At 41.2% G+C, this 26,746-nt stretch overlaps 1 protein-coding gene across 1 annotated transcript in view; it reads left to right on the forward strand.

Moving 5' to 3' along the window:
- LOC122558882 (isocitrate dehydrogenase [NADP], mitochondrial-like) overlaps positions 1-26,746 on the forward strand; it is an 86,698-nt gene that overhangs the window by 9,068 nt on the left and 50,884 nt on the right. Inside the window, exon 2 of the mRNA XM_043707791.2 lies at positions 23,507-23,598. Coding sequence (XP_043563726.1) covers positions 23,507-23,598 — 92 coding nt within the window. The remainder of the gene's footprint in view (positions 1-23,506; positions 23,599-26,746) is intronic.

The raw sequence follows: 26,746 nt of genomic DNA on the forward strand, positions 1-26,746 counted from the left end.
GAGGAATATATTACAGGGAACAAAGAAATGGCAGAAGAATTGAATTGGTACTTCAGATCTGTGTTCACTGGAGAAGACACAAGCGATCTCCCAGAGGTAACAGTGGCTGAAGGACCTGAACTTAAGGGAATTTATATTTGCCAGGAATTGGTGTTGGAGAGACTGTTAGGTCTGAAGGCTGATAAGTCCCCGGGGCCTGATGGTCTACATCCCAGGGTACTGAAGGAGGTGGCTCTAGAAATCGTGGATGCGTTGGTGATTATTTTCCAGAGTTCGATAGATTCGGGATTAGTTCCTGCGGATTGGAGGGTGGCTAATGTTGTACCACTTTTTAAGAAAGGTGGGAGAGAGAAAGCAGGAAATTATAGACCAGTTAGTCTGACCTCAGTGGTGGGAAAGATGCTGGAGTCTATTATAAAGGATGAAATTATGACACATCTGGATAGTAGTAACAGGATAGGATTTATGAAGGGGAAATCATGCTTGACTAATCTAACTGGAATTTTGAGGATGTAACTCTGAAGATGGACAAGGGAGATCCAGTAGATGTAGTGTACCTGGACTTTCAAAAAGCTTTTGATAAAGTCCCACATAGGAGGTTAGTGAGCAAAATTAGGGCACATGGTATTGGGGACAAAGTACTAACTTGGATTGAAAGTTGGTTGGCTGACAGGAAACAAAGAGTAGTGATAAACAGCTCCATTTTGGAATGGCGGGCAGTGACCAGTGGGGTACCATTTGGATCAGTACTGGGACCACAGCTTTTTACAATATATATTAATGATATAGAAGATGATATTAGTATTAACATTAGCAAATTTGCTGATAATACAAAGCTGAGTGGCAGGGTGAAATGTGAGGAGGATGTTAGGAGATTACAGGGTGACCTGGACAGGTTAGGTGAGTTGTCAGATGCATGGCAGATGCAGTTTAATGTGGATAAATGTATGGTTATCCACTTTGGTGGCAAGAACAGAAAGGCAGATTACTACCTAAATGGAATCAATTTAGATAAAGGGGCAATACAAAGAGATCTGGGTATTCTTGTACACCAGAGCTGAAAATGTATTGCTGGAAAAGCGCAGCAGGTCAGGCAGCATCCAGGGAACAGGAGAATCGACATTTCGGGCATAAGCCCTTCTTCAGGAATGAGGAAAGTTTGTCCAGCAGGCTAAGATAAAAGGTAGGGAGGAGGGACCTGGGGGAGGGGCGTCGGAAATGTGATAGGTGGAAAGAGGTCAAGGTGAGGGTGATAGGTCAGACTGGGGTGGGGGCGGAGAGGTCAGGAAGAAGATTGCAGGTTAGGAAGGCGGTGCTGAATTTGATGGATTTGACTGAGACAAGGTGGGGGGAGGGGAAATGAGGAAACTGGTGAAATCCGATTTCATCCCTTGTGGTTGGAGGGTTCCCAGGCGGAAGATGAGGCGTTCTTCCTCCAACCGTTGTGTTGTTGTGGTCTGGCGATGGAGGAGTCCAAAGACCTGCATATCCTTGGTGGAGTGGGAGGGGAGGGGGAGGAGGAGGAGGGGGAGTTGAAGTGTTAATATTCTTGTACACCAGTCAATGAAGGTAAGCATGCAGGTACAGCAGGTAGTGAAGAAGGCTAATAGCATGCTGGCCTTCATAACAAGAGGGATTGAGTATAGAAGCAAAGAGGTTCTTCTGCAGCTGTACAGGGCCCTGGTGAGACCACACCTGGAGTATTGTGTGCAGTTCTGATCTCCAGATTTGAGGAAAGACATTCTGGCTATTGAGGGAGTGCAGCGTAGGTTCACGAGGTCAATTCCTGGAATGGCGGGACTACCTTATGCTGAAAGACTGGAGCGACTTGGCTTGTATACCCTTGAGTTTAGAAGACTGAGAGGGGATCTGATTGAGACATATAAGATTATTAAAGGATTGGACACTCTGGAGGCAGGAAACATGTTTCCGCTGATGGGTGAGTGCCGAACCAGAGGACACAGCTTAAAAATACGGGGTAGACCATTTAGGACAGAGATGAGGAGAAACTTCTTCACCCAGAGAGTGGTGGCTGTGTGGAATGCTCTGCCCCAGAGGGCAGTGGAGGCCCAGTCTCTGGATTCATTTAAGAAAGAGTTGGATGAGCTCTCAAGGATAGTGGTATCAAGGGTTATGGAGATAAGGTAGGAACAGGATACTGATTAAGGATGATCAGCCATGATCATATTGAATGGTGGTGTTGGCTCGAAGGGCAGAATGGCCTACTCCTGCACCTATTGTCTATTGTCTAATCAATGTCCTTCATTGGCCAGTTAACTATTTAAGGGCTTCTTGGTCATTTATTCTTGGAGGATGGCTCCTCTGCGACATCTGAAGGCCACTTTATATTGCCCAACACTTTCTTGTGACTTGTTGAGGGTGTGCCCTCCAGATTTAGCCACCCCCTTGGAAACACTCACTCCACCCCCTTTACTGTGTTTACCTGACTGGCCTCAGTAAGCCCAATCTCATCTGGACATGGGGCCTTTTCCATCGTTATTATTTGTACTTGTTTACAGGCCCAGCATTGGCTACCACTTTTGGGAATGAGGAGCTGACCGACCTGTCTTTTGATTGAACAGCAGCCCTTGCAGACCTCAACCCTCAAAGAGAAATGACCTTTGCCGACAGGCAGATAATTGCCTGTTGCATGGAAAACGCTGTGAGGGCTCCCTAAGCAACCTGACAGGTGGTTAGGGCCACTGCCATTATGTGATATCTTGGTTTGTTATTCATTGTGACATTTTGTGTAACTAAAAACCTGGGACAGCAACAGATAATACAAGAATTGTGCAGCAACTATCAAGAGAGAGAGGGGAGAACCTCCCTCTAACTGGCAGCTCCAAGTTCAGTTACCCTTTATGGGACTGACCTTACAAGGAGAGACACCTGTAAGTAAATGTTTTAATCATACTGACTCCTATGAAAATGAGAAGTTAATAGGTTAAATGGCCAGTAACTAGACTTGTGAAATGTGATGGATGATAGGAGAGATTAATTCAATGAGCTTTGAAAAGAAAACAAAGGTTGAAAAATTATGAATGATTCACAGAAAAGAATTCCTAACAGTGGAAGTAAATGCATGCAAAAAGTGAATAGTTGGGCACAAGTTGGCTAAAGATAATCACTACTAACAAATGGAAAACAGGCACACATCCCTTCCTTCACTGGATTACCTTCAAGTAAATTAACAAAATGTTAACCAACCTCCATCATCCTTGATACCCATGAACACAACATAACACCTCATGCTTCCAAGAAAACAAGAGCTTATGAGAATGATGAAGTCAATTTTTTGATACCTAGACAAATGCAAAAGATAAAAAACAAGGGATGTGAATTGGATTGAGAGGGGAATTAGAGACATAAATAACAGTAGTGTGTACCATCTATAAGATGCAAAAATTCATTGAGGCACCTCAGACAGTACCTTCCAAACATGTGACCTCTACCTTCTGGAAAGGCAAAAGCAGCTGATACAGGAGAACACCACCATTTGCAAGTTCTCCTCCAAGCCATTCACCATCCAGACTTGGAAATATATCACTGTTCTTTCAGTGCCACTGGCTCAAACTTACTGGAACTCCTTAATGGCATTGTGGGTCTACTTCCATCAAATTACCATTTTAAGAAGGCAGCTTACCATCATCATCTCAAGGGCAATTTTGAATTGGCAATAAATGCTTGTCTAATCAATGATGGCCACATCTGCTTAATGAGTAAAATAAATGAGCAAGAATGACATTTCCAGAGAGAATTCAAATATTGAAAAAAAAACCTCTGCAAGTTTTAACACAGTTATTAAAGTATTTAGCAATGTGATTTGAAAAATGTGCATCAAGGCAAGAAACTGACATGGAAGCTATTAGTACATTATTTTCTTATGGATCTTCTTGCAAATTCTGTAGCAAATAGGGTATAAGTATATAAAGTTATGCCAAATCTGATTTTCTGCCTCTGCTTTATTGTAGTTATCTATGACTGTGTATCAAATCTGATTCTGCAGTGTGTCTAAGATTGCCAGTTCAATTCTGATTCTAAATGGTAATGTACATGTGACAGTCAGGCTAACTCTGGCTGTTGTACATTCTTCTGGTCTTATCTAACCTATTAACATTTTACTTTTTAAAAAAGTACTGTGATTTACTGGCTGGGCAAGCATTTACTGCCCATCCTTATCTGTGTGGTAAGATATAGGAGCAGTAGTCAGCCACTTAATGAGATCATGGCTGGTCTAATAATCCTTAACTCCACTTCCCTGCCTTTTCCCCATAACTCTTGATTCCTTTACGGATAAAAATTTATTAAATAAACTTAATGCCTCTACAGCTCTCTGCAGTAATGAATTCCACCGATTCATTACCCTCTGAGAGACAAAATTCCTCCTCATCTCTGTCTTAAATGGGTGATCTGTAGTTCTGAGATTATGCCCTAGATTCTTCCAGAAGGGAAACCAGCCTCTCAGCGTCTCTATCCTGTCAAATCCAACCTCCCCTCACTGTCAAGTCTCCTAAGAATCTTGTATGTTTCAATAAGGTTACCTCTCATTCTTCTAACCTCCATTCACTACAGGCCCAACCTATTAAAAGTCTCCTTCATACCTGGGATCAACCAAGAGAACATTCTCTGGATTGCCTCCAGTGTCGGTATATCTTTCCATAGATAAATGGAGTAAAACTGTTCACCATTTTCCAGGTGTAGACTAATTAGTGTCTTGTATAGTTTTACCAATACTTCACTATTTTTGTATTCCATTCCCTTTGAAATAAAGGCCAATATTCCATTTGCCTTTCTGATTGCCCATTGAATGTGTTTGCTATTTTGTGTTTTACACAGAGGACTCTGAATCCCTCTGTGCTGTAGTTTTATGTTGTCTTTCTCCATTCATCTCCTCTATTCTTCATATCAAAGTGCATAGCCTTACATTGTCTCACATTATATTCCATCTGCCAAGTTTTTGCCCACTTTCTTAATCTGTCCATATCCTTCTTCAAGCTCTTTGTGTCATTTTCACTACTTGTCTTCTAACCTATTTTTGTGTCATCTACAAACATGATTATATTTACTTTCCTCATCCAAGTCAGTAACATATTGTAAATAAGTATGGCTACAGCACTGATCCCTGTTGAACTCCATCAAATACAGATTTCCATTCTGAAAATGTCCCCCTCATCCCAACTTTTTGTCTTCTATTAGTTAGTTCTCTATCCATACTAACACAATACCTCAAACACCATTATCTTATTTTGTATCTGCACATGTGGTAACTAATCAAACATCATCCAGTAATCTAAATATATGACCTCCACTGCTTCCTTTTTATCTATCTTATTTGTTATCTCCTCAATTGGCAGAACCCGAGTTGAGCATTAGTGTGCAGGTTTTTGCTAAGCAGGTTTTGCTTGATAGTACTATTTGCGATTTTTAAAATTCATTTCGCAGGTTGAGGGTATCCCTGGTTAAGCCAGTATTTATTGTCCATCCCTGTTTCCCCAGAGGGCAGTTAAGAATCAATCACATTGCTGTGGGTCTGGAGTCAAATGTAGACCAGACCAGGTAAGGATGCCAGTTGATTCCTGATGAAGGGCTTATGCTTGAAACGTTGATTCTCCTGCTCCTCGGATGCTGCCTGACCTGCTGTGCTTTTCCAGCACCATACTCTCGACTCTGATCTCCAGCAACTGCAGAGCTTACTTTTCCAAGGATACCAGTTGCCCTCCCTAAAGAACTTTAGTGAACTAAATGGGTTTTTCCAACAATCTGGAATGGATTCATGGGCATCATTAGATTCGTAATTTCAGATTTTTTTGATGAATTCAAATACCATCATCTATCATAGCAGGATTCAAACCTAAGTCCCCAGAACATTACCTGGGTCTCTGGATTAACAGTCCAACGATAATACCATTAGGCCATGACCTCCCTTATCTCCCATCTCTTTACTGATAATCAAGCATAGACTGACGTGGTCATAATTGCTCAAGTTGGATTTATCTGGCTTTTTGCATACAGGACATACCTAAACAATTTACCATATTGTCAGGTAGATGTCAGTATAGTGGATGATTGGAACTGCCTTGGCTGTGCCAAGTTCTGGAACACTAGTCTTCAGTACAATTGTAGGAATGTTATCTGGGCCAATAGACTTTGCAGTAGCCAGTGCTTCCAACTCTTTCTTGATATTACTTGGAGTGAATTGAATTGGCTAAAGACTATGTGGGAAGGTGGGGATATGTGAGGTTATGCACTTTGACAGGAAGAATTGAGGTGCTGAATAGTGTTTAAATGAGAAAAGACTGCAGAAAGTCACAGAACAGATAGGCAATGACTCCCAAACCTATGTGGGAGTCCTAGCATCCAAATTCAGTGGGTAACAGGAAAGGCCAATGGAATATTTAGCATTTATTTCAAAGAGAATGAAATATAAAGGTAGGGAGGTTTTGATAAAAATATACAAGGCGATAGTCAGACCACAGCTGGAATTCTGGAATAGGTTTGGGCCTTATCTAAAGAAAGATACGTTGTCATTGGGGGCAGTCTAGAAAAGATTCACTAGGCTGATACTAGGTATGGAGGGACTGCCTTATGAGGAATAGTTGAGTAGATGGGCCCATACTCTTTGGGATATAGAAGAATGAAAGGTGATCTTATTGAAAGATGTAAATTCTTAGGGTACTTGACAAGGTAAATACAGAAATGGTGTTTCCCTGTGTGGGAGGGTCTAGAGCCAATGGGTATAATCTCAGAAAAAGGAGTTGCACATTAAAACAGGAACCAGGAGGAATTTCTTTTCTCAGAGGATAATGAATCTGTGGATTTCTTTATCACAGAAGGTATTGAGATTGGATCGTTATGAATATCCAAGGCTGAGGTAGATTTTAATCAGCAAGCGGACAAAGGGGAATAGGGAAAAGGTAAGAAAGGTTGAGAGTTATCAGAGCAGCCATGATCTCATTTAATGGTCGAACTACCTCGATGGGCTGAATGGTCTGCTTCTGCTTCCATGTCTTATGGACTTGCAATTGTGATGCCGGGACGTCCAGCGAAGGCTGTGGTGAGGCTGAAATAAATCATCCACTTGACGCTGTTCGCTAAAAATTATTCCAAATGTTTCAGCCATATCTTTTGCACTGATGTGCTGGGCTCCCCATCATCAAGGGAGATATTTGTGGAGCCTCCTTGTCTGTGAGTTGTTTAGAACTGGATAGAGCAGGACTGCAGAGCTTAGATCTGATCCGTCAGTTATGGAATCAACTGGCTCTGTCTATCACTTGCAGCTTTTACTGTTTGGTATGCAAGTGGCCCTGTTTGGTAGCTTTGCCAGGTTGCCACCTCATTTATAAGTATGCCTGGCATTGCCCTCCTGCACTCTCCATTGAACCAAGGTTGATCTTCTGGCTTGATGGTAATGATAGAATGGTGAGTATGCTGGGTCATGAGATTGAAGATTGTGTTTGAGTACCATCCAACTGCTGTTGATGATAGTCCACAGCACCTTGGGTTTCCTGAATATGCTGGTGGGACTTTGCCTCCACAAGAACTGTGCGGTTATCATTCTTACTGATACTGTCATGGATATATGTATGTGTGGCAGGCAGATTGGTGAGGATGAAATCAACTATGTGTTTCCCTTTTGTTGGTTCCCTCACCACTTGCTGCACACACAATCCAGTAGCTATGCCCTTAAGGATTTGACCAGCTCGATCAGTATTGACATTGCTGAGCCACTCTTGGTGATGGACATTGAAGTCTTCCCAGAATACTTTCTGTGCCCTTTCCACCTTGAGTGCTTTCCTCAGTGATGTTCAAGATGGAGGAGTACTGATTCACCACCTGAGGAGGTGCTGGTGTGTGGCAATCAGCACTAAGTTTTGTTGCCCACTTTTGACCTGATAACTTGAGATTTCTTGGGGTCTGGAGTCAATGTTGGACAACTTCAGGGGAACTTCTACCTCGCCATTTACTGGTGCCATCATTTCTGCACATCTGTCCTGCTAATAGGTCAGATTTTCTTCCTTGAAGGGTGTTAGTGAACTTGATGGGCTTTTATGACAGTTGGCAATGGTCTCATGGTTATTATTAAACATTTAATTCCAGATTTTTAAAAAAATTCAAATTCCATTACCTGCCATAGTGGGACTCTGGGTCTCTGAGCTATTAATTCAGAGACAATACCAGTATATCATTGCCTCCCATAAAATGAATCACTATGTAAATATTCAAGTGGATATAAATGGAAAATGCAGCAAACCTGTTATATAGTCATAGAGAGGTACAGTACGGAAACAAACCCTTCATTCCAACTCATCCATGCCGACCAGATATCCTCAACTAATCTAGTCCCATTTGCCAGCACTTGGCCCATATCCCTCTTAAACCCTTCCTATTCATATATCCATCCAGATGCCTTTTAAATGTTGTAATTGTACCAGCCTCCACCACTTCCTCTGGCAGCTCATTCCATACATGCATCACCCTTTGCAGGAAAGTAGTTGCCCCTTATATCCCTTTTTTCCTATCTCACACTAAACCTATGCCCTCTCGTTCTGGATTCTCCCACCCCAAGGAAAAGACTTTGTCTATCTACCCTATCCATGCCCCTCATGATTTTATAAATCTCTATAAGGTCACTCCTCAACCTCCAATGCTCCAGGAAAATCAGCCCCAGCCTGTTCAGCCTCTCCCTATAGCTCAAACTCTGCAACCCTGACCACATCCTTGTAAATCGTTTCTGAACCCTTTCACGTTTCACAACCTCTTTCCTATAGGCTATGATGTTCTTGAAAATGTTTGTACAAGTCCCTGAATAGGAAGGAATTCAGTATGATGTATAACATTCTCCACTACGCTGCCAATGTGAATGAAGAATGAGCCAGCAGAATGTAAGCTCCTGAAAGTGACTGAAGCCAGTTTTCATAATTGTAGGAAATACTGATAAAGTGGTTTACCTAATTGAGAAGCACAAACAGCCCTCTCAGTGACATGTTTGTTCAGGCAAAACATCAAGGTAATTTACTTAATGGGTTAGGTTTGTCACAGAAAACTTCAAAAGCAGCACTCTGCACTAATAATTTGTAAGAAACCCTGTGATATATTTCAAGTAATTGCTGCATAAGCCAACCTGAACACCATGGATATAAGATTGGTCCCACGACATTGTCTGTATTAGCATATGTTTACAAGACAGGGGATGCTGAACTTGACATGTTGCAAGATCTGTAATTAGTGAAAGCCTTGCTGTATGTCTAGCATCTGCTAAATAAGCTTGGTTATCTTGATCTGTCCGAGCGATAAAACAGGTAGATCACATTGCACTATCCTTTTAGACAGTACAAACCAGACAGTAACAAAACTGTTTAAAATAAATTGTAATTTTGCCCCACCATATTTTTTCTAAATATCTTAAATTGATGTGATTAAATTACTGACCTTTAAAGATGCTCATTAGCACCCTGATCAGAGTATTTGTACCTATACAAAACATACAGTAGATGTTAGGGAAGGTAAGTCACCAATACCTTCTCCAGGGTTAATAGGGATGGACAGTAACTGCTGACTCAGCCAGTGAAGATTACATCCATGAATGAGTTTAAAAAATCCAAGTTTGGGCACAATATCCTTTGTATTAGTCACTGCAGAATGTATTTCCCTTCAACATTTACCGTGGTAACTTGCCAAAATCACTTCAACAGTCCCTTCCAGTGCAAACTTTATCACCAGGAAGGATGACAGCTGCAATAGTGTACTGTCACCTCTATGGCACCCATCGTCCTGATTTAGACTCTTCCATTGCAATTGGATGAAAATCTACAGTTAAAGCGCTAACAGCACAAGGACTGCAGTGCTTCAGAGACAAGGTGACCTACCAGAGCATCAGACTGAGCAATAAATGTGGCCTTTTCACATTTCTGAAAAAAATGTTTAGCGTGTATGCTCCTATGATTTATGAAGCATTTCCTGTGAAGAAAATGAATGTTGATGGGAATATTCGTAAAATATGATATGCCCATTGAAAGCAGACAATGGTAAATTCATCTGACCTGTTTAAAGCAGAAATTATATCTATTGTCTCTGTAGAGTCCGCATAATGATAACTGTTTCCATGGATACTGATGATGTGGAGGTGCCGGTGTTGGACTGGGATGGATATTTGGAAATACAAGCTTTCAAAGTGCTGCTCCTTTGTCGGTAGCTAGTCCCCCACTAGCTACCTGATGAAGGAGCAGTGCTCTGAAAACTTGTACTTCCAAATAAACCAGTTGGAATATAAGTACTGCATAACCATTTAAATAAAATAATTGCTGTTTATTGCACAGTTCTGACTGTGACACTTTATCCAGTTTATTTTGTTATTAAGGGTGGCGTTTTTTTACAGAATATAGTAACTAGTTTTTGGAACCATGAAAATATGCATAGGAAACATAAGAATGTAATACATAGGAAGTTAGTCCGCATAATTTAGGCACATGGAATCAGAGATAATGTGCTGGCATGGATTAGCGATTTGCTAATGAGCAGAAAACGGAGAGTGGGAATTCAAAGTCATTCCAGGCTGTGACTGGTAGGATATTGCAAGAATTAGTACTTGGGTCCCAACTCTCAATTTCTATCAATGATTTGGATGTGGGGACAAAATGGTGTATTTCCAAACAGCAAAGCACATTCTGAGAAAAATGTAAAACAGCATCAGGGGGCTTTAGACAGGCTTAGTATATGGGAAATTATGTGGCAGATGGAATATAATGTGAAAATTAAGAGATTATCCACTTTAGTAACGGGAACTGATGTGTACAGTATTTCTGAAATGATCATTTTTCTGCCTTGGTTTCTTGTTCCCTCTCTTCTTAGCTGGGGGTTATATAGATTCATGCAGCATGGAAGCATACCCTTCGGTCCAACAAGTCAATGCTGACCATAATCCCAATGAAACTAGTCCCACCTGCCTGCACTTGACCCATATCCCTCCAAACAGTTTTATTCAAATACTTATCTAAGTGTATTGTAAATGTTAAGTCCGTAACCACTACTTCCTCTGAAAGTTCAATCTACACACAAACTATTCTCTGTGTAAAGACGTTGCCCCACATATTTGCTACGTTCCAATCTGGAAAATGGAAATTTCAATGCTCATCTATTGAGAAATGTGGATGTACAAAGGAATCTGGTACCTTTGTACATCAGTCAATGGAAATGGGCAGGTAAGTGTGACAAGCAATTAGCAAGGCAAGCAGTATGTTGGGAGCAATGGTCATGTCTGTAGCTCTGGATTGGAAGGGCTTGGGTTCAAGTTCCCTGTGAGATTGTGTATAGGTATAAGCAGGCAGGGAAAGAGTTAAGTTCTGAGTTTTGTGAAGCAAAAGGTTCAGCTGAGCATGATTCAGATCAGATAAGAACTTACAGTTAACAATGGGGTGCTGGAGGCAAGAGTAATGGTTTAAAAGAGTGGAAAAGCATTCATTATGTAAAGCCATTTAACAAGATGAGGTAGCGTTCAGCATGTGAGGTCAGTTTAACAAGGTGAAAACAATTCGTAATGTGAAGTCAGTTATTCAATGTGTAACAGCAGATGGCTTAATCTTTACTTGTGCTGATTACTTGCTGATTGTAACAGTCACCCAATCAATATATATGTTGCCTGTATGTATGTCTCCTCCCTGTAAAAAGACTATATAGTTCATTGAGAAACTGCTGTTCCAGAGAAGACCGTGAACTCATGTCTCTGTGTGTACATGGGCAATCGTTCTCTCTCCCTCCAGGACCAAGAATAAAGATGAAGGAGGTAAAACCACTCTGTGTCTCTGAGCATTTTGCTTTGACTATTGGCGTAGTCAGCAGGATCCAAACGGATAGTTACAATGTCAGCGACCACCCGGGACATCGGTGTCTTGAGATGGACGGGCCCACAAGGTAAGATTTTAAACCTTGGTCCTTCTCAATATTCCCGTGTGCCAAAAAGGGTCCCCTCGCTCGATTGCTGTCTATTCTACGGATTTCTTGAACAGTAATTAGTTCAGTTGAGAGACACAGTTTTGCAAGCATGCTAGCAGGCAGAGGTTTGAGTCCTCTGAGTTGCATTGGGGGGAACGGGGTGTGATTGAGGTTCGGGTCCTCTGCGTGGGACTGGGGTTCGAGTTCCTGGGGGGGGGGGGAGGGGGGGGGGGTGCTGGTGGTTGGGTTTGTATTGAGGTTAGAGTTCTCTGCAAGGTACTGGGGTTCACGTCTACTGGGTGGGTGATTTGAGGTTCAAGTCCTCCACACTCTGCTAACTTTCGAGCTCTGTGTTTGAGGTTTGAGCTTTGTGTTTAATTGGAGTTCAAATTATCTGTGTTTGATTTGGGTTTAAGTTTTCTGTTTTAATTCGGGTTCGGATTCTCTGTATTTAGGTGGGATTCGAGTTCTGTGTTTAAGTGGGGTTCCAGCCCCCATGAGGAGTAAAGTGAGAAACAGGTTAAAGTCCCCAGTGGCGAGATTTGAGGCTCTGTGAGTCTTTGTTCGGGTGGAAGAGAGTGGCTTGGATTGCGGTGCCATGTGATCCGCGGTGAGGGTTTTCTCTTTTTGTCAGTGTAATCTCAGTGAGAGGATGCAAAAAAATTAAAATGACAACCGCTGAAATTAAGGTTGTACTAATACCTGGGTTGAAAAAAGAAAGTTTCAATGTAAATTGTGCCATGCTGAGAGTGTTTGATGTTTTAAATTTTGGTTTATTAAAATACTGGTTCAGAAAATCCTGTTCAGTAACTGTTTTGCCTTGTTTGAATCAGGATCTCAAATTCAGTGTGTCATATGGGCTATGTAATGGGGCAGATTTTGTTTTTACATTGAAATTGTACAACATTGTGTCCTTTTTAAAATGATCAAACTTGTAATCTTAAAACAAATTGAGTGCCTTGAGCCCTTATTTGTTTGAAACTCTACAATGCCTGTTTTGAAATAAAAACAGCTGGGTCAGTGTTCCTGCTTTAGCCAGATTATAGTCTTGTCTTAAAATATCTTTGCTGTTGTGTTTTTAATGCAGAGTGTTCACAAAAAGAAGAGTGAATTTTGAGTTTGATGTTTTGTTAAGATTTTGTAGAGAATATCAAAACTTAAGGCTGAGCTGTTTCAGTTCTTTTCATTATTGTGAAGACTTCATTGGCCCTTCATATCGCAAATACAAAGAATGTTGATCTTTACCAATGTTGCCACTGTAATTCCGACTGTTTAATTTGGGAAGCTTCATTTGGAGAACATATTTTAAAATATTCAGCATTTGTTTCCCACAAATATTTGAGACTTAAATCTGAACTGAAACTGCCTCTTCAATTGCGAAAGCACAGGAACCATTTTGTTGTTTTCTTGCGGCTCCAAACTTTTGAGATACTTTTCCTGCCAGCTTTCACATTAGCCAAGTTTCAATTTGTTAAAGGAAAATAACTTTTGAATAACCTGAAAGGGGTCCCGAGAGTTTGACTTTAGGACCATTGATTGCTGGTTATAATTGGCTGAATTGTTTAGGCAGTTCAATTTAGACGTTTATGGATTGTATAAAACCTTATAATGTCACGAATAGTGAACAGAGTAATAGACTTCAAGAATTCGAAGAAGGTTGAAATGGCAGACACAACTTAGTGGAGTTAAACGTGTGACTGTCTTCAAACTGGGAACCACCTTGGCAAGGAAGGAATGAGAGAGGAAATGCAAAGATACTTTCAGCAGCTAACATCTTCTCTAGAGTTTCTCCATTCGCAGGTAAAGCACGCCTTCAGACCACTGCCCACCCCTCCACAACCTGATCCAACGGATTCAATCAGCTCCCCAGTCATAAGCACAAAAAGTGAAGAAGATAACAACAGTGAAGAGGAGGTCGGTACGCTTTTTGTCAGTGGTCTTCCTATGGACATTAAAGCATGTGAGCTTTAACCGGTCTTTCGATCATTTAAGGGATATGAAGATTCACTGATTAAGCTAACATCACAACAGCCAGTTGGCTTTGTTACATTTAAACAGCAGAGTGGGAGCAGAAGCAGCAAAGAATGCCGCGTTCACCTCGCCTGCTGCTGCAGCTGCTGCACACTCCGATGCGCTGGGATCCTCCATCTGAAGCATCTCTGGAAGGATGGGAGTCTCGTCCGTTTTGTTAAGTATTTAACTGCTCTTAGCCAATAATTCAGATTTCTCTAAAGAGTGATACACGAGGGCAGACTGAATTTTGTTTTCAGGTTGGACTTACTAAAGGAGATTTTGGAGAACTGGCTCGATTCCATTCAACTTGAAGGGGTTGGAGTGTCACTAAGGACTGTGGATTTAAGAGCCTCACTGGTGAATTTTTTTTTCCACATGGGAGGATTCTTCCCATTACTGTAACGGTCTAGAAATGTTTGTTGTTATAATCATTGCATGCCATGTGTCAATAACTTGTTTAAATACTGGCTGTCAGAGTCTTATGAAACCTGGTAGTGCCATCTTGGTGGCTATCATGAAATGATTAGAGGAGGAAATGAGAATGTGTATAGGGTATAAACAGGCAGGAAAAGAGTGAAGTTCTGAATTTTGTGAAGGGAGGGAAAGAGTTAAGTTCTGAGTTTTGTGAAACAAGAGGTTCAGCAAAGCATGACTCAGATCAGAGAAGAAATTACAGTTAACAATAGGGTGCTGGAGGCAAGGGTAATGGATTAACAAGGTGGAAAGCATTCATTATGTAAATCTATTTAACAAGATGAGGTAGCATTCAGCATGTGAGGTCAGTTTAACAAAGTGAAAACTATTCATTATGTGAAGTCAGTTATTCATTCTGTAACAGCAGATGGCTTAATCTTTACTTGTGCTGATTACTTGCTGATTGTAATAGTCACCCAATCAATATGTATGTTGCCTTATCTGGACGCTCCTCCCTGTAAAATGACTATATAGTTCATTGAGAAACTGCTATTCCAGAAAAGACCATGAAGTCATGTTTCTGTGTACATGGGCAATTGTTCTCTCTCCCTCCAGGGCCAACAATAAAGATGAAGGAGGCAAAACCACTCTGTGTCTCTGAGCATTTTGCTTCGATTGAAGGGGGAACAGGACAACACCTGCACATGTGTATAATAACATCTATGAGTAGATTAATTAGATAATATGTATATTGGCTTTCAGTGCAAGAGGATTTGGTTCAGAAGTAGGGATGTCTTACTGCAGTTATACAGGGTCTTGGTGAGAACACGTGGAGTATTGCATGTGGTTTTGGTCTCTCTATCTAAGAAAGTCTATATTTGCAATAGAGGGAATGCAGTAGAGGTTCACTAGGTTGATACCAGGGATGGCAGGACAATCATGTGAAGAGAGATTGGCTTCACTGGCTTATATTCACTAGAATTTAGAAAAATGATAGAGAATCTGATTGAAACGTGTAAAGTTCTAGCAGGGCTGGACAGACCAGTTACAGGGAGGATGTTTTCCTTAGCAGGGGAGTGTAGAACCAGAGGAAACAGTTTCAAGAAATTGGGTAGACCATTTAGGGATGAGAGGAGGAAATGTTTATTCACTCAGAGGGTCATCGACCTGTGGAATTCTCCACCTCTGAAAGATGTGAAGACCAGGTCACTGAGTATATTCATGAAAGAGATAGGTAACTTTTTAGATTTTAAAATATTTAAGGATGGAGAAAGAAAGCAGGATTATGGTCTTCAGATAGAGGATCAACCATGATCCTATTGGATGGCTGAGCAGGCTCAAAGGGCCAACTGATTGACCTCTTCGTTTCTATGTTTCAATTAGAGGTTGGAGAGTGTAGAAGTACAAAGAGACCTAGGTGTCCTTGTCAGTAAGTCACTTGGTATATATGCAGATCCTGCAAGGAAGGTTAATGAAAAATTAGCCTTGATCTTGAGAGTGTTTGAGTACAGGAGCACTAAATACAATGCTTCAATGGTATAGAAGCTTGGTTAGACTCCGTCTGGAGTAATGTGTCTAGCTTTGGTCTCCTAACCTCAAGAAGGATATTATTGCCATAGAAGGAGTTTAATGAAGGCTCACCAAAGTTGGTCTTGGGAAGGCAGGATTGTCATAGGAAGAGATATTAGGCAAACTGGGCCTATTTTCTCTTGTGTTTTGAAGAATGAGAGGTGATTTCAATGAAACTTACAAAATACTTAAATGGATAGTTAGAGTAAATGCAGGTAAGATGTTTCCTTTGGTTGGGGAAACTAGAACAAGAGGAACAATTTAAAATAAAGGGGTATGTTGTTTAGGATCAATATGTGGAGAAGTATTTTTCACTCAGAGTTGTGAATCTTTGGAATTCTCTACCTCAGAGAATATGGAAGCTCAGTCTTTGAGTATATTTAAAGTAGAAATTGATAAGTGTTCTATTATTAATGGTGTAAAGGGTAATATGGATAGTCTGGCTGAAAGGCACTCAAATGTTGAATCAGACATGATCATATCAAATAGTGGAGCAGGCTTGAGGGGCTGAATGGCCTACTTTTATTCATATGTTCCTAAAAGTTCCTAAGAAAGTGTCCCAGGTTGAAACATTCCAAGTTAAAGGTGTTTGAATTGTCATTGATTTAATGTAGAGATCCCTTAGCTACTCACTTGCAACCAGTTTTTCTTGGTCTGGGAAGATGCCTCCTTTACCTATCATATGGGAGGAACGCCTCCCCACGTTCAGTCACCGGTTGAAGGAGGGTATGCAGGGTGTCACAGTCAAAGTGTGGGACTGTTTATCCTGCCTCTGCCCTTGTTCAAGTTGGCTAATGGTATTGCCATTTCTCAATCAGTCCTGATTGGACGAGATCTGGATAAACAGTTAATGTTGGTGTTGAATGTGTTGGAAAAATTGAGATTGGCAGAGATGATGGCAGCCCCTCATTTTGCAGCAGATTTTTAATAACAGGTCTGGACTGTGTGCTAACCTCCCAATGTCGCCATTCTGCTGAGGCACATTGTTGAAGGATCTTTAATCCACACAATGACAGCTACTCCCAGGTGAGTATCCACCCTGTCACAGCCTGAACTCCTGCCTTCCTGAATGTATTTGCTGGTAGTCCTGACAGTCAGTCGTTAATTGGTCCTTAATCATACTGGGAGCAGGCACACCACACAGTACCACCACCATGACCCCTTCACCTGGCAGGAGAGCACTGACATAGTTTTGGCTGTGGTCCACTGACATAGTTTTGGCTGTGGTCCACTGACATAGTTTCTCATGCTTTATCCCCAACTATTTATATGAAATTGAAATTGTATTTCTTTCTTTATCTCACCCTCTCCATTTTCTTTTTTAGAATTAAGTTCCTTGAGCTGTCTCTGTACCCTTTCTTACCCCTCTTTTTTTTCTTCTATTTTTCTTGAATTCATTGTTCCTTTTGTCCCATTTTTCATTTTTCTTCTAAGCTTCTGTACAATTCTGTTATTCTAATCTTTTTAATTTATGTTTTCTCTCTCCCCTTTCATGTAATCTCTCCTTCCTGTGGCTGTTGTATATCTGTCTCATTCCTTTGCTCCCACATATTGCAACGCAAGCTTTTTATCTGAAGATTTGATGTTGGCTATTCTCTGCAGGTATTGTCATCTGATTTATTTTCTGCTGCAAAGGTTGATTCTGTTGACAGTGTAGGCCTCTGGCAGCAGACACTGTATCCGTTGTAGTTTAACCATTTGACAGGCATCAGACTAGTCATTATCAAAGTCACCTCTACCCCTTCCTCTATCTAATGAACGAAATTGACAGGAGTTGTTTGGCTGCTAACAGCATGAAAACTAGATAACCAAAAAATAAATTCATTCTGAAAAGAACTTTTTCTTTAGAAGGCAGGTTGGAGTATAAACGTTGTGTCATGTTAATTTGCTGTGACTAGTTCTGTAGGGCAGCCAGATTAAAATGGAAGGTTGCAGTGGCTCCCGTTGTTTGTTACATTGAGCGTTGCACATCGAGACTGACGGCTGAGGTAGGGAAGCTACCAAACAGCTGCAGTTCAGCCACTTGTGATTTATTGCCCCATAATGGAAATGGCAAAATATGCATAAGTGTTTCCTATGTATCTTGGGTCACTATGACAGAACATGAAATATTGTTGATGGTGAAATTTTGAGTTAAAACCAAAACATGCTGAAGTCACTCACTCGGTTAGGCAGTTGTGTGAACCAAGGACGATGATACTATCAGTTCAGATCACTCTTTTATTTTGAGCATAATAGTGTAGTTTTTTCACTTCGTCATAGATTGAGAGTGACCATTCGTGTGGCCTTGAGAAGGTGGTTGTGAGCTGCCTCCTTGAACCACTGCAGTTTGTTTGGTGTAGGTACAGGACTGATTTGATTTGATTAAATTATTGTCATAAGTAGAGTGAAAAGCTTTGTTTACGTGTATTACAGGCAGATCTACTAAGTAAGGATCATGAGTGAAACAAAAAGCTAAGTCAGAGGCACATAGGTTACATTGCATAGGGCACCTGCAAGGCAAGGTTAACAATAGCAAGATCAGCATGATTTGAAGTTAGAGAGTCCATTCATCAATTTAATAACAGCAGGGACGAAGCTGTTCTTGAACCTGCTCGTGGGTTCAAGCTTCGCTGACAGAAGAGGTTGTCGGAGAGCATTGCGGTAACAAGCAGTGTAAATAGAGTCCATGGATGGAAGGATGGCTTCGGTGATGGTCTGGTCTGTAGTCAGAAACCACCTCCTGTAGTTTATTACAGTCCTGGCCAGAGCAGTTGCCATACCAGGCTGTTATGCAGCCAGACAGTTTGCTTTCAGTGGTGCATCTTTAAATGGTGATGAGGGTCCTTGTGGACATGCCAAATTTCCTGAGCCACCTGAGGAAGAAGAGTTGTTGTGCTTTCTTCACCCTCGCATCTACATGGATCTGGGGATTTATACTTGTGGCAAGTCCAGGACAGGTTGTTGGTTATCATCACTCCATGGAACTTTACGCCTTCCACCCTTTCAAGCTCAGCCAGTTGATGTAGATGGGGGCATGTTCTCTTCCTTTCAGAAGTCAATGATCAGTTCTTTAGTTTTGCTGATGTTCTCGTTACACCACATCACCAAGCCCTCTATTTCCTTTCTGTATTTTGATTTGTTTTTGTTTGATATCCATCCCACAACAGTGGTATTGTCAGCAGACTTGTAAATGGTGATTACCTTCCCTACAGTATGCAAACAGGCCCTTTGAGCCAACAAGTCCACATCGACCCTCTGAAGAGTAACCCACCCAGACCCATTGCCCTCTGACTAATGCACCGAACTCGATGGGCAATTTAGCAAGGCCAATTCACCTGACCTGCACGTCTTTGGATTGTGGGAGGAAACTGGAGGAAACCCACGCAGACATGGGGAGAATGTGCAAACTCCACACAGACTGTCGCCCAAGGTGGGAATCGAACCCAGGTCTCTGGTGCTGTGAGGCAGCAGTGCTATCTGGCAACTTGGAATTTGGCAACACAGTTGTGGGTGTACAGGGAGGACCTGAGGATGCATCCTTGGGCGGGCTCCAGTGTTAAGTGTTATTGTGGAGGAGGCGCTGTTGTCTATCTTCACTGATTATGGTCTGTGGGTCAGGAAGCTGAGGATCCAGTTGTAGAGGGCGGAGCTGAGACCTAGGTCGTGGAGTTTTGAGATCAGTCAGGAGAGGATAATGGTGTTGAAGGCAGAGCTATGGTCAATGACCAGGGGTCTGACGTAGGTATCCTTGTTGTCCAGGGATGAGTGTAGGGCTAGGGAAATGTTAGGAATGGAGTTCCAAGACTTTGACCCAATTACAATGAATAAAAGCTTATATATTACCAGATCAAGATGCAGTCTGTCATGTTAGGTTCTGAGGGATCAACCCACTTGTGACTTTTGGTTGGTGGTAAATTGCTGCAATCTTCTCCTTTCTAAATTGGTCCTGCTTAATTATCACTGGCAGAGGAAAAACCACTTTTGGAGTGTTAACAAGGAAAGGTACTTGCCTTTCTTAACAAGGTTTAGTTATTGTATTTAGCAAAGGTACAATGAACATGAACTAGTTAGCCATAATTACAACTATCAGGGATGGGAAATGACACGCCTGTCTAAATCAGGAGCTCATACTAGACTCCCTGATTCTCCACATAGTGACCATGCTACACCATCAGCTTGAGTGGGGCTAATGCAACTTCAACACAAACTCTTTCGGATCCATTACCTAACACAGCAGCGTGTGGATTTAACTGGCACTTGCTGGTGGTGGTGTTTTCATGCATATTTTGCCCTAGACCATCTAGGTTATGGAGGTCATGGGTTTTGAAGATATTGTTGAAGGGATTTATGACATTGGACAAGTGAGGTAAAGGCAATCTTTTTAAGCCTGACTTGTTTCTGGCTATGGCAAAAGACTGTGAAACATTAATACAAGTGTAAATCCCCAGACCCGTAAAACTAGCTTTTGTGGAATAGGGTGAAAGGACCATGGTGTTCTTTCCTATCACTGTCATTTGCTTGCAATTCACAAAGCTATTGATGGTTTCTGGGCACCTTTGCAAACTACTTCTGCACTAGCTGCACCTTGAGAAATTCTCAAGCTGTTTGCTTTGACTGCCCAAATATAGCTGTCAGCTCTTATCAACTATCCAGGGACACAGTATATAATCAAGTGCTGTGCTTTAAAAGGCATCTTTTAATGAAGATATTCAACAACAATCGGTGTAAATATCATTATCATTGTGAAAACTTTCTTTGTAAACCTGCTGGCAATCTTATTTTGGGCATTAGGAATTTCAATATTAAAGAGACAGTCATAAGTTTGATCACTGATTTTTTTCAGTGATTTGAACTATTCAGTTTAATTCTTTCCTAAAGTATTATTTGGTTTGAATGGGTTCTTTGCGGTGCAGGATGAAGAGCTGGGAGATATAATTGTACTGTAAAGAGGTTTTATTGTAATGTGGTTAAAAATTTATATAGGCTTGCTTTTTGTAAATGTGGTCATAGCATCTTTTAAATTAAAATGTTGGCATCTGTTAAACTTTTAATATAATAGTTATATTAAAATACAACTGAAATAATGTTTCTTATGAAAAATATATAGTACGGCTTGGAACACCTTTAGATTTAAAAAAAAAGCTTTCTGCTGTTGTGACCGTATCATTGGATTAGATTGGATTTAGTTGGGAATCATGGAATCATACACTACAGAGAGGTCATTCAGCCCATCGACAAAGCTACAGATGAAACTACTTTATATCTGCATTAGTCCCACTTTTCTGCACCTGGCTATGTTATGACATTTCAAGTGATCATCCAATTTTTTTTTAAAGGTAAAGATTTTCCTCAGTTCCCCTGTACACCTCCTGCATTTCACCTTTAACGTCTGCCCATTGTTACTGACTCTTCAACTAAGGGGAATGACTATTTGTTTCCACGCTGATAGTCGCATTTGGCTCTATTACGTCCTCCTTCAATCTTCTCTACTCTTCCCCCCCCCCCCAAAAAAAAACAACCTAAGCTTATCCAGCTCCTCTTCAAAACTAAAATACTCCCTTTCAAGTAGCATCTTGTTGAATCTCCTCTGAGCCCCTCCACTACAGTCACATCCTCCTACACTGTGGGGACCAGAACTGCACACACAACTCCAGCTGTGACCTAACCAAAGTACAGTTCCAACATAAACTACCTGCTCTTTTCATCTATAAAGGCAAGTGTCCTATTAACCTATCCTGGCACCTTCGGAAGTCTATGGTGTCCCAAGCTTCCTCTGTTGTTCTGAGCTTCTTAATGTCCTGCCATTCATTGAGTACTCCCTTGACTTGTTACTTCTTCCAAAGTACAACACCCCCCCCTTTCAGGGTTAAATTTGATCTGCCACTGATTTGCCTGTCTGACTAATCTGTCTATATCCTCCTATAACCTGAGACTTCCTCCATCACTGTCAACCACCCAGCAAATCATTGTGTCATCCACAAACTTACTTACCCCTCCCACATTCTTATCTAATTGTTTATATGTGTATGTCAAACAATAAGAAACTCAACATTGATCCTTGTAGTATGGTACTATCACTGGCTTCAAGCTACACAAAAGACCTTGTGTAGCCACGCTCTGTCTCCTACCACTAAACCAATTTTGGATCTAATTTGCCAAATTACCCTGGATCCCATGTGTTTTTATCTTCTCTATCCCTGATTATCATCCCTGATCAAACTCTGTTCACCAAGTGGGAATTCCCTCCTCACAATTTTCTCCAGTAGTTTCCTTACCACGGATTGAGACTCATTGTCTATAATTTCCTGGTTTATCCCTATCACCCTTCTTGAAACATGGAAACACATTAACTGTCGTCCAATCCTCTGGCACCTCCCTGTTATCAAAGAGGAACTAGAAATTTGGGCCAGAACACCTGGAATTTTCTGCCCCCCTCCCATAGCAGTCTGGGGTACAACTCATTCAGATCTTCAGCTCACCTTAACCTGCAATACTTCCTCACTCCCTATGTCAATGCCTTGCAACCTATTTGCAAGCATGTTTGTAAAGTAATGGAAGTAACTTTACTCAACTAAACTTGCAGGGCAGTTTCTTTTAGGATTTCAACATTGGATTGGAAATGGGGGAAAAAAAGGCTGCAGAAAGGAGCAAAGCTGGGGGGGCACCTGTACTTGAATAGCAGAAAGCTGACACACAGGTGCAGCAGGTAATCAGACAGGATAAATAAAATGTTGGCCCTTATTTCAAGGGGGTTGGAGTATAAGAGTAGGGAATTCTTACTGCAACTGTACAAGGTGCTGGTGAGACCACATCTGGAGTATCCTGAGCACTTTTCGTACATTTACTTCAGGAAAGATTGTTTTTTTGGAGGTAGATCAGTGAATGTTCACGAGGATGTTTCCTGGTATGGAAGGATTGTCTTGTGAGCAAAGGCTAAGCAGGTTGGGACTGTACTCACTGGAGCGTAAAAGAATGAGAGATTACCTCATTCAAACATATAGGATTCTTAAGGGGCTTGGCAGGATAAATGCTGAAAGGATACTTCCCCTCATGGGAGAGTCTAGGATCACGGGGCATTGGCACCCTTTATTCTGAAACTATGTAAGACTGAGATGATGAGGAATTTCTCCTCTGAGGGTTGAGAGTCTTAGGAACTCTTTGCCACAGAGTCCTTACTTACACTTAAGGGTGAGGTAGGTAGTTTCTCAATCAGCTGGGAAATCAAGGGTTATGAGGAAAAGACAGGAAAATGAATATGAGGAATGTTGGATCAGTGTGAATGGTAGAGCAGGCTCGAGGAACTGAACAGTCAACTCCTGTTCCTATTTCTTACCATCTAATGAAAACCTGGCTCATGATCAAATTCATTTTAAAATTAGACCAAAACCAAACTAATCAGACTGCTGTGAAATAAAATAGCGAGCCATTTATTCACATGCTGTTCTGCCCCTTGCTTCACCAATATCTCTAAAAACATATCCAAGCCCCTTCGGATAGCACGTGTATAATCGCGCACAGGTTTACCTTCCTTCGGTAGTGAAGGTTTCTGTAGGTTTATCTTTTTTTGCAGATGCCAATAGAAATTTATCTTTTTTTGCAGATGCCATAAAACGAATCAAAGCAGATAATCCAGTGGTAGAAATGGATGGAGATGAAATGACCAGAGTGATGTGGAGCTTCATTAAAGAAAAGGTAATCATTGTGATGGATTGAATTCAAATGAACAGAAATCTTGTCTGTTCTGTTCCATGCTCATCTGAATAGATGATTTGTTTTGATCTCAGTAATAGCTTAATAAGACATCTGATTATTTCTGGAAGTTGTAGAATCACTAAGAGGTAAAGATTAATCAGCAGAAAAACCCTCCATTGGTTAGAGCCATACCTGGTACAAGGGAAGATGGTTGTGATTGTTAGAGATCAGCTCAATGGCATCTTTGTAGGAGTTCCTCAGGATAAATATTTCCGAATCAACCTGTTCAGAGATGTTATCCTGCCTGCTACAGAGGTGAGTCGTTTGAACCTGGGCCTCCTGGCTCAGAGATAAGGACACTGCCGCTCCACCAGAAGAAACCTGGACAGTCCCTCACTGTAGTGTCCAAGGTCTAACCATCTTTAGCAGCTTCATCAATTACCTTCCCTCATCGTAAAGTCAGAAATGGGGATGTTTGCTGATGATTGCAAAATGTACCTCACCATTCACAACTTCTCAAATACTGAACACTCCAAATGCATCAAAATCTGACAGTATCCTGGCTTGGATTAATTATGGTAAGCAACACTAATAAGGGGGTTATTTCTCCAGTCATGTAACTGACCACGTGGTGTTGTCTTGTGGTGTCAGTTCTTCAACTGAATGGATCCATTAGAATTTAATTAGCACATATGATAAAACACATGAATAAGGCATTACAATGGGAGGTCTACAAAATGACTTCTGTAGGTAAGAGTCTATTTAAATTTGTGAACAGCACAATCTTCACAAAGCTGGACTCAAACAGCAGCGATCAGGAGTCCAACATTTTTTCCACTTGCATAACCATCTTAAGACATGTTTACTACATTTACATTTGGAATCACATTTGCTTTGGAAATTTTTCAAAAGACGATGTCAAATATATGTGAAGGTATGAAGTCATCACATGTCACAGGGATGACAATACAACAAAAAATGTGCAGTTTTGCAAACAAGGTGATGAGTTCCTTCTTGAACTGCTGCTGTCTTTGGGGTGTAGAAAGATCCACAATGCTATTACAAAGGGAATTCCAGGAGTTTCACCCAGTGACAGTGAAGGACTGATGATATCATTCCAAGTCAGGATGGTGAGTGACTTGAACAGGAGCTTGCAAGTGCTAATGTTCTCTTGCCATTGCTCTTGTAGATGATAGAGGTTACAGGTTTGGAAGGAATTGTTGAAGAAGCCTTGGTGAATTTCTGCAGTGTATCTTGTAGCTGGTACATGCCATTGTGCATCAGTGGTGGAGGGAGTGGATTACAAGGTAATGGTTGGGGTATCCTGAATGGTACTCAGCTCCATTTAAGGAAGTATTCCTCAGTCTTCCTAACTCGCGCTTTGTAGATGGTGAGCAGACATTGGGAAGACAGAAGATGAGCTACTTGATGTAGAATTCTGAGCCTCTGATCTGCTGTTTTGGCCACAGTATTTACGTAGGTAGTCCAGTTCAGTTTCTAGTCAGTTGTAATCTCCAGGATGTTGAGCAGTATCCAGCAACAGGGATCATTGGAGACCTGTAGAACACGAAAGTCATTAAGGAATTTCCAGCAACAGGAATATTATAGAACTCTAGAATTTCAAATTTGGCCAGCCAGGTTAAAAAATTCCTTTGCCCTTAGTCCAAGCAAACCAACCTCTAAGACAACTTTTTAAGCATGAGATGTGGTGCTGGACTAATGCAGTAAGGCAGCTGAATCAAACAGATGCTGAAAACTTTGGGGATCTGAGCACAATGATTCCAAAGTTTCAACTATTTTAACAGACTTCCATAGGTCTAAGAGTGGTCTTATTCCAAATACATGTGAAGAGAGCAGAAAACCTGTCAGTTGTCTTCAAGGCTTTTCGCTCAAATGGAACTGTCAAATGTAGTGATGGAGAAAGAAACACTGTTGGCAACTTGGTTGTGTAAGAACTTTTCTGATTAGGTCTAATACTTACCATTTAAGACTGAAACTGACCACACACTGCTGGTAACTTTACTGAATATGAAAGACATTGCAAAAGTACCGTACTGATTCCAGAGATTTCAATTATAGCTGATGCCATAGATTATACCCAACAAAAATACCAGACTACTGCTGACATTTTATGAATGATATCCATCAATAGCCCAAAGCAAAAAGATGAAACGTTTACTGTCAGTACTTGCCAACATCAGAGAAGAAATTGCACAAATTTTGAGGGTCAAGGACGTGCGCAGATTTGCGTATGTTGCTTTGATGGCTGGCCAGAGTTTTTCCCCAGTAACCCTGTCCCACAATCATTCTTTGAATGATGTCACCACAACATTATCGTTGATCTCTTGATCTCTGATGAGCAATTGGCTGGCCAGCTGGATATCCTTCAGAAGGTTAGTAAGGGACATCTTAGTATATCTGGGTTACAGGCCAGAGTACAGCAATCAGGACAATGGTCAGATATCTCGGGTTTCGAAAGGACATATCTTCAACTGCACCCCCAGCATCACTTACAGACAGGAGCAGAAAGGGCATCTTCTGCCGTCTGCTTTGACAGCCAGTCCATGGAAACACTGTGGCATTGCCCTACTCAAATTCAAGGGGACAGACTTTCTCATCCTTGTGAATTATTATTCTGATTGGATTAAGATGCAGAGCTACATTTGCTCACCTCTAAATCCGCTTTAACCTTTCCAAAGAGAATATTTTTTCACACTCACAATCCTGGACAATGACTCACAAATTTTATATTTCCAATCCTTTGCAGTCCCATATGGATTTGTCCACATCACAAGTTCACCCAGGTAGCATTAAAGCCAATGGTGAAGCAGAGATACCATTTTACGAAAAAAGTCATGAGAAGAATGACCACTCTCATTTGGCCCCGCATAACTCAGGTCCTGCACTATTGTAGAATAGTTTCACCCCATAACAGCTTTTGAAGAGCTGCAGGCTACAAACCCAACATACCTTCCTTTCACATTATTAGCAGGAGTGCCCTGATTTGAATTAAAAATAAACTGTTAGCTTGATAGGCTGCACACCCTGATCCTCAGGAAGAAGATATGACTCCACAATTAATAATGATAGACAAAAAAACAGCAAGCCTTCGCAGAATGTGTTTGGAATAAACACGCCCTCAGTTTCT

This window comes from Chiloscyllium plagiosum, unplaced genomic scaffold, assembly GCF_037043375.1.
Source record: "Chiloscyllium plagiosum isolate Xiang-an unplaced genomic scaffold, Cpla_swu_hap1 HiC_scaffold_2, whole genome shotgun sequence".
NCBI lineage: Eukaryota > Metazoa > Chordata > Chondrichthyes > Orectolobiformes > Hemiscylliidae > Chiloscyllium > Chiloscyllium plagiosum.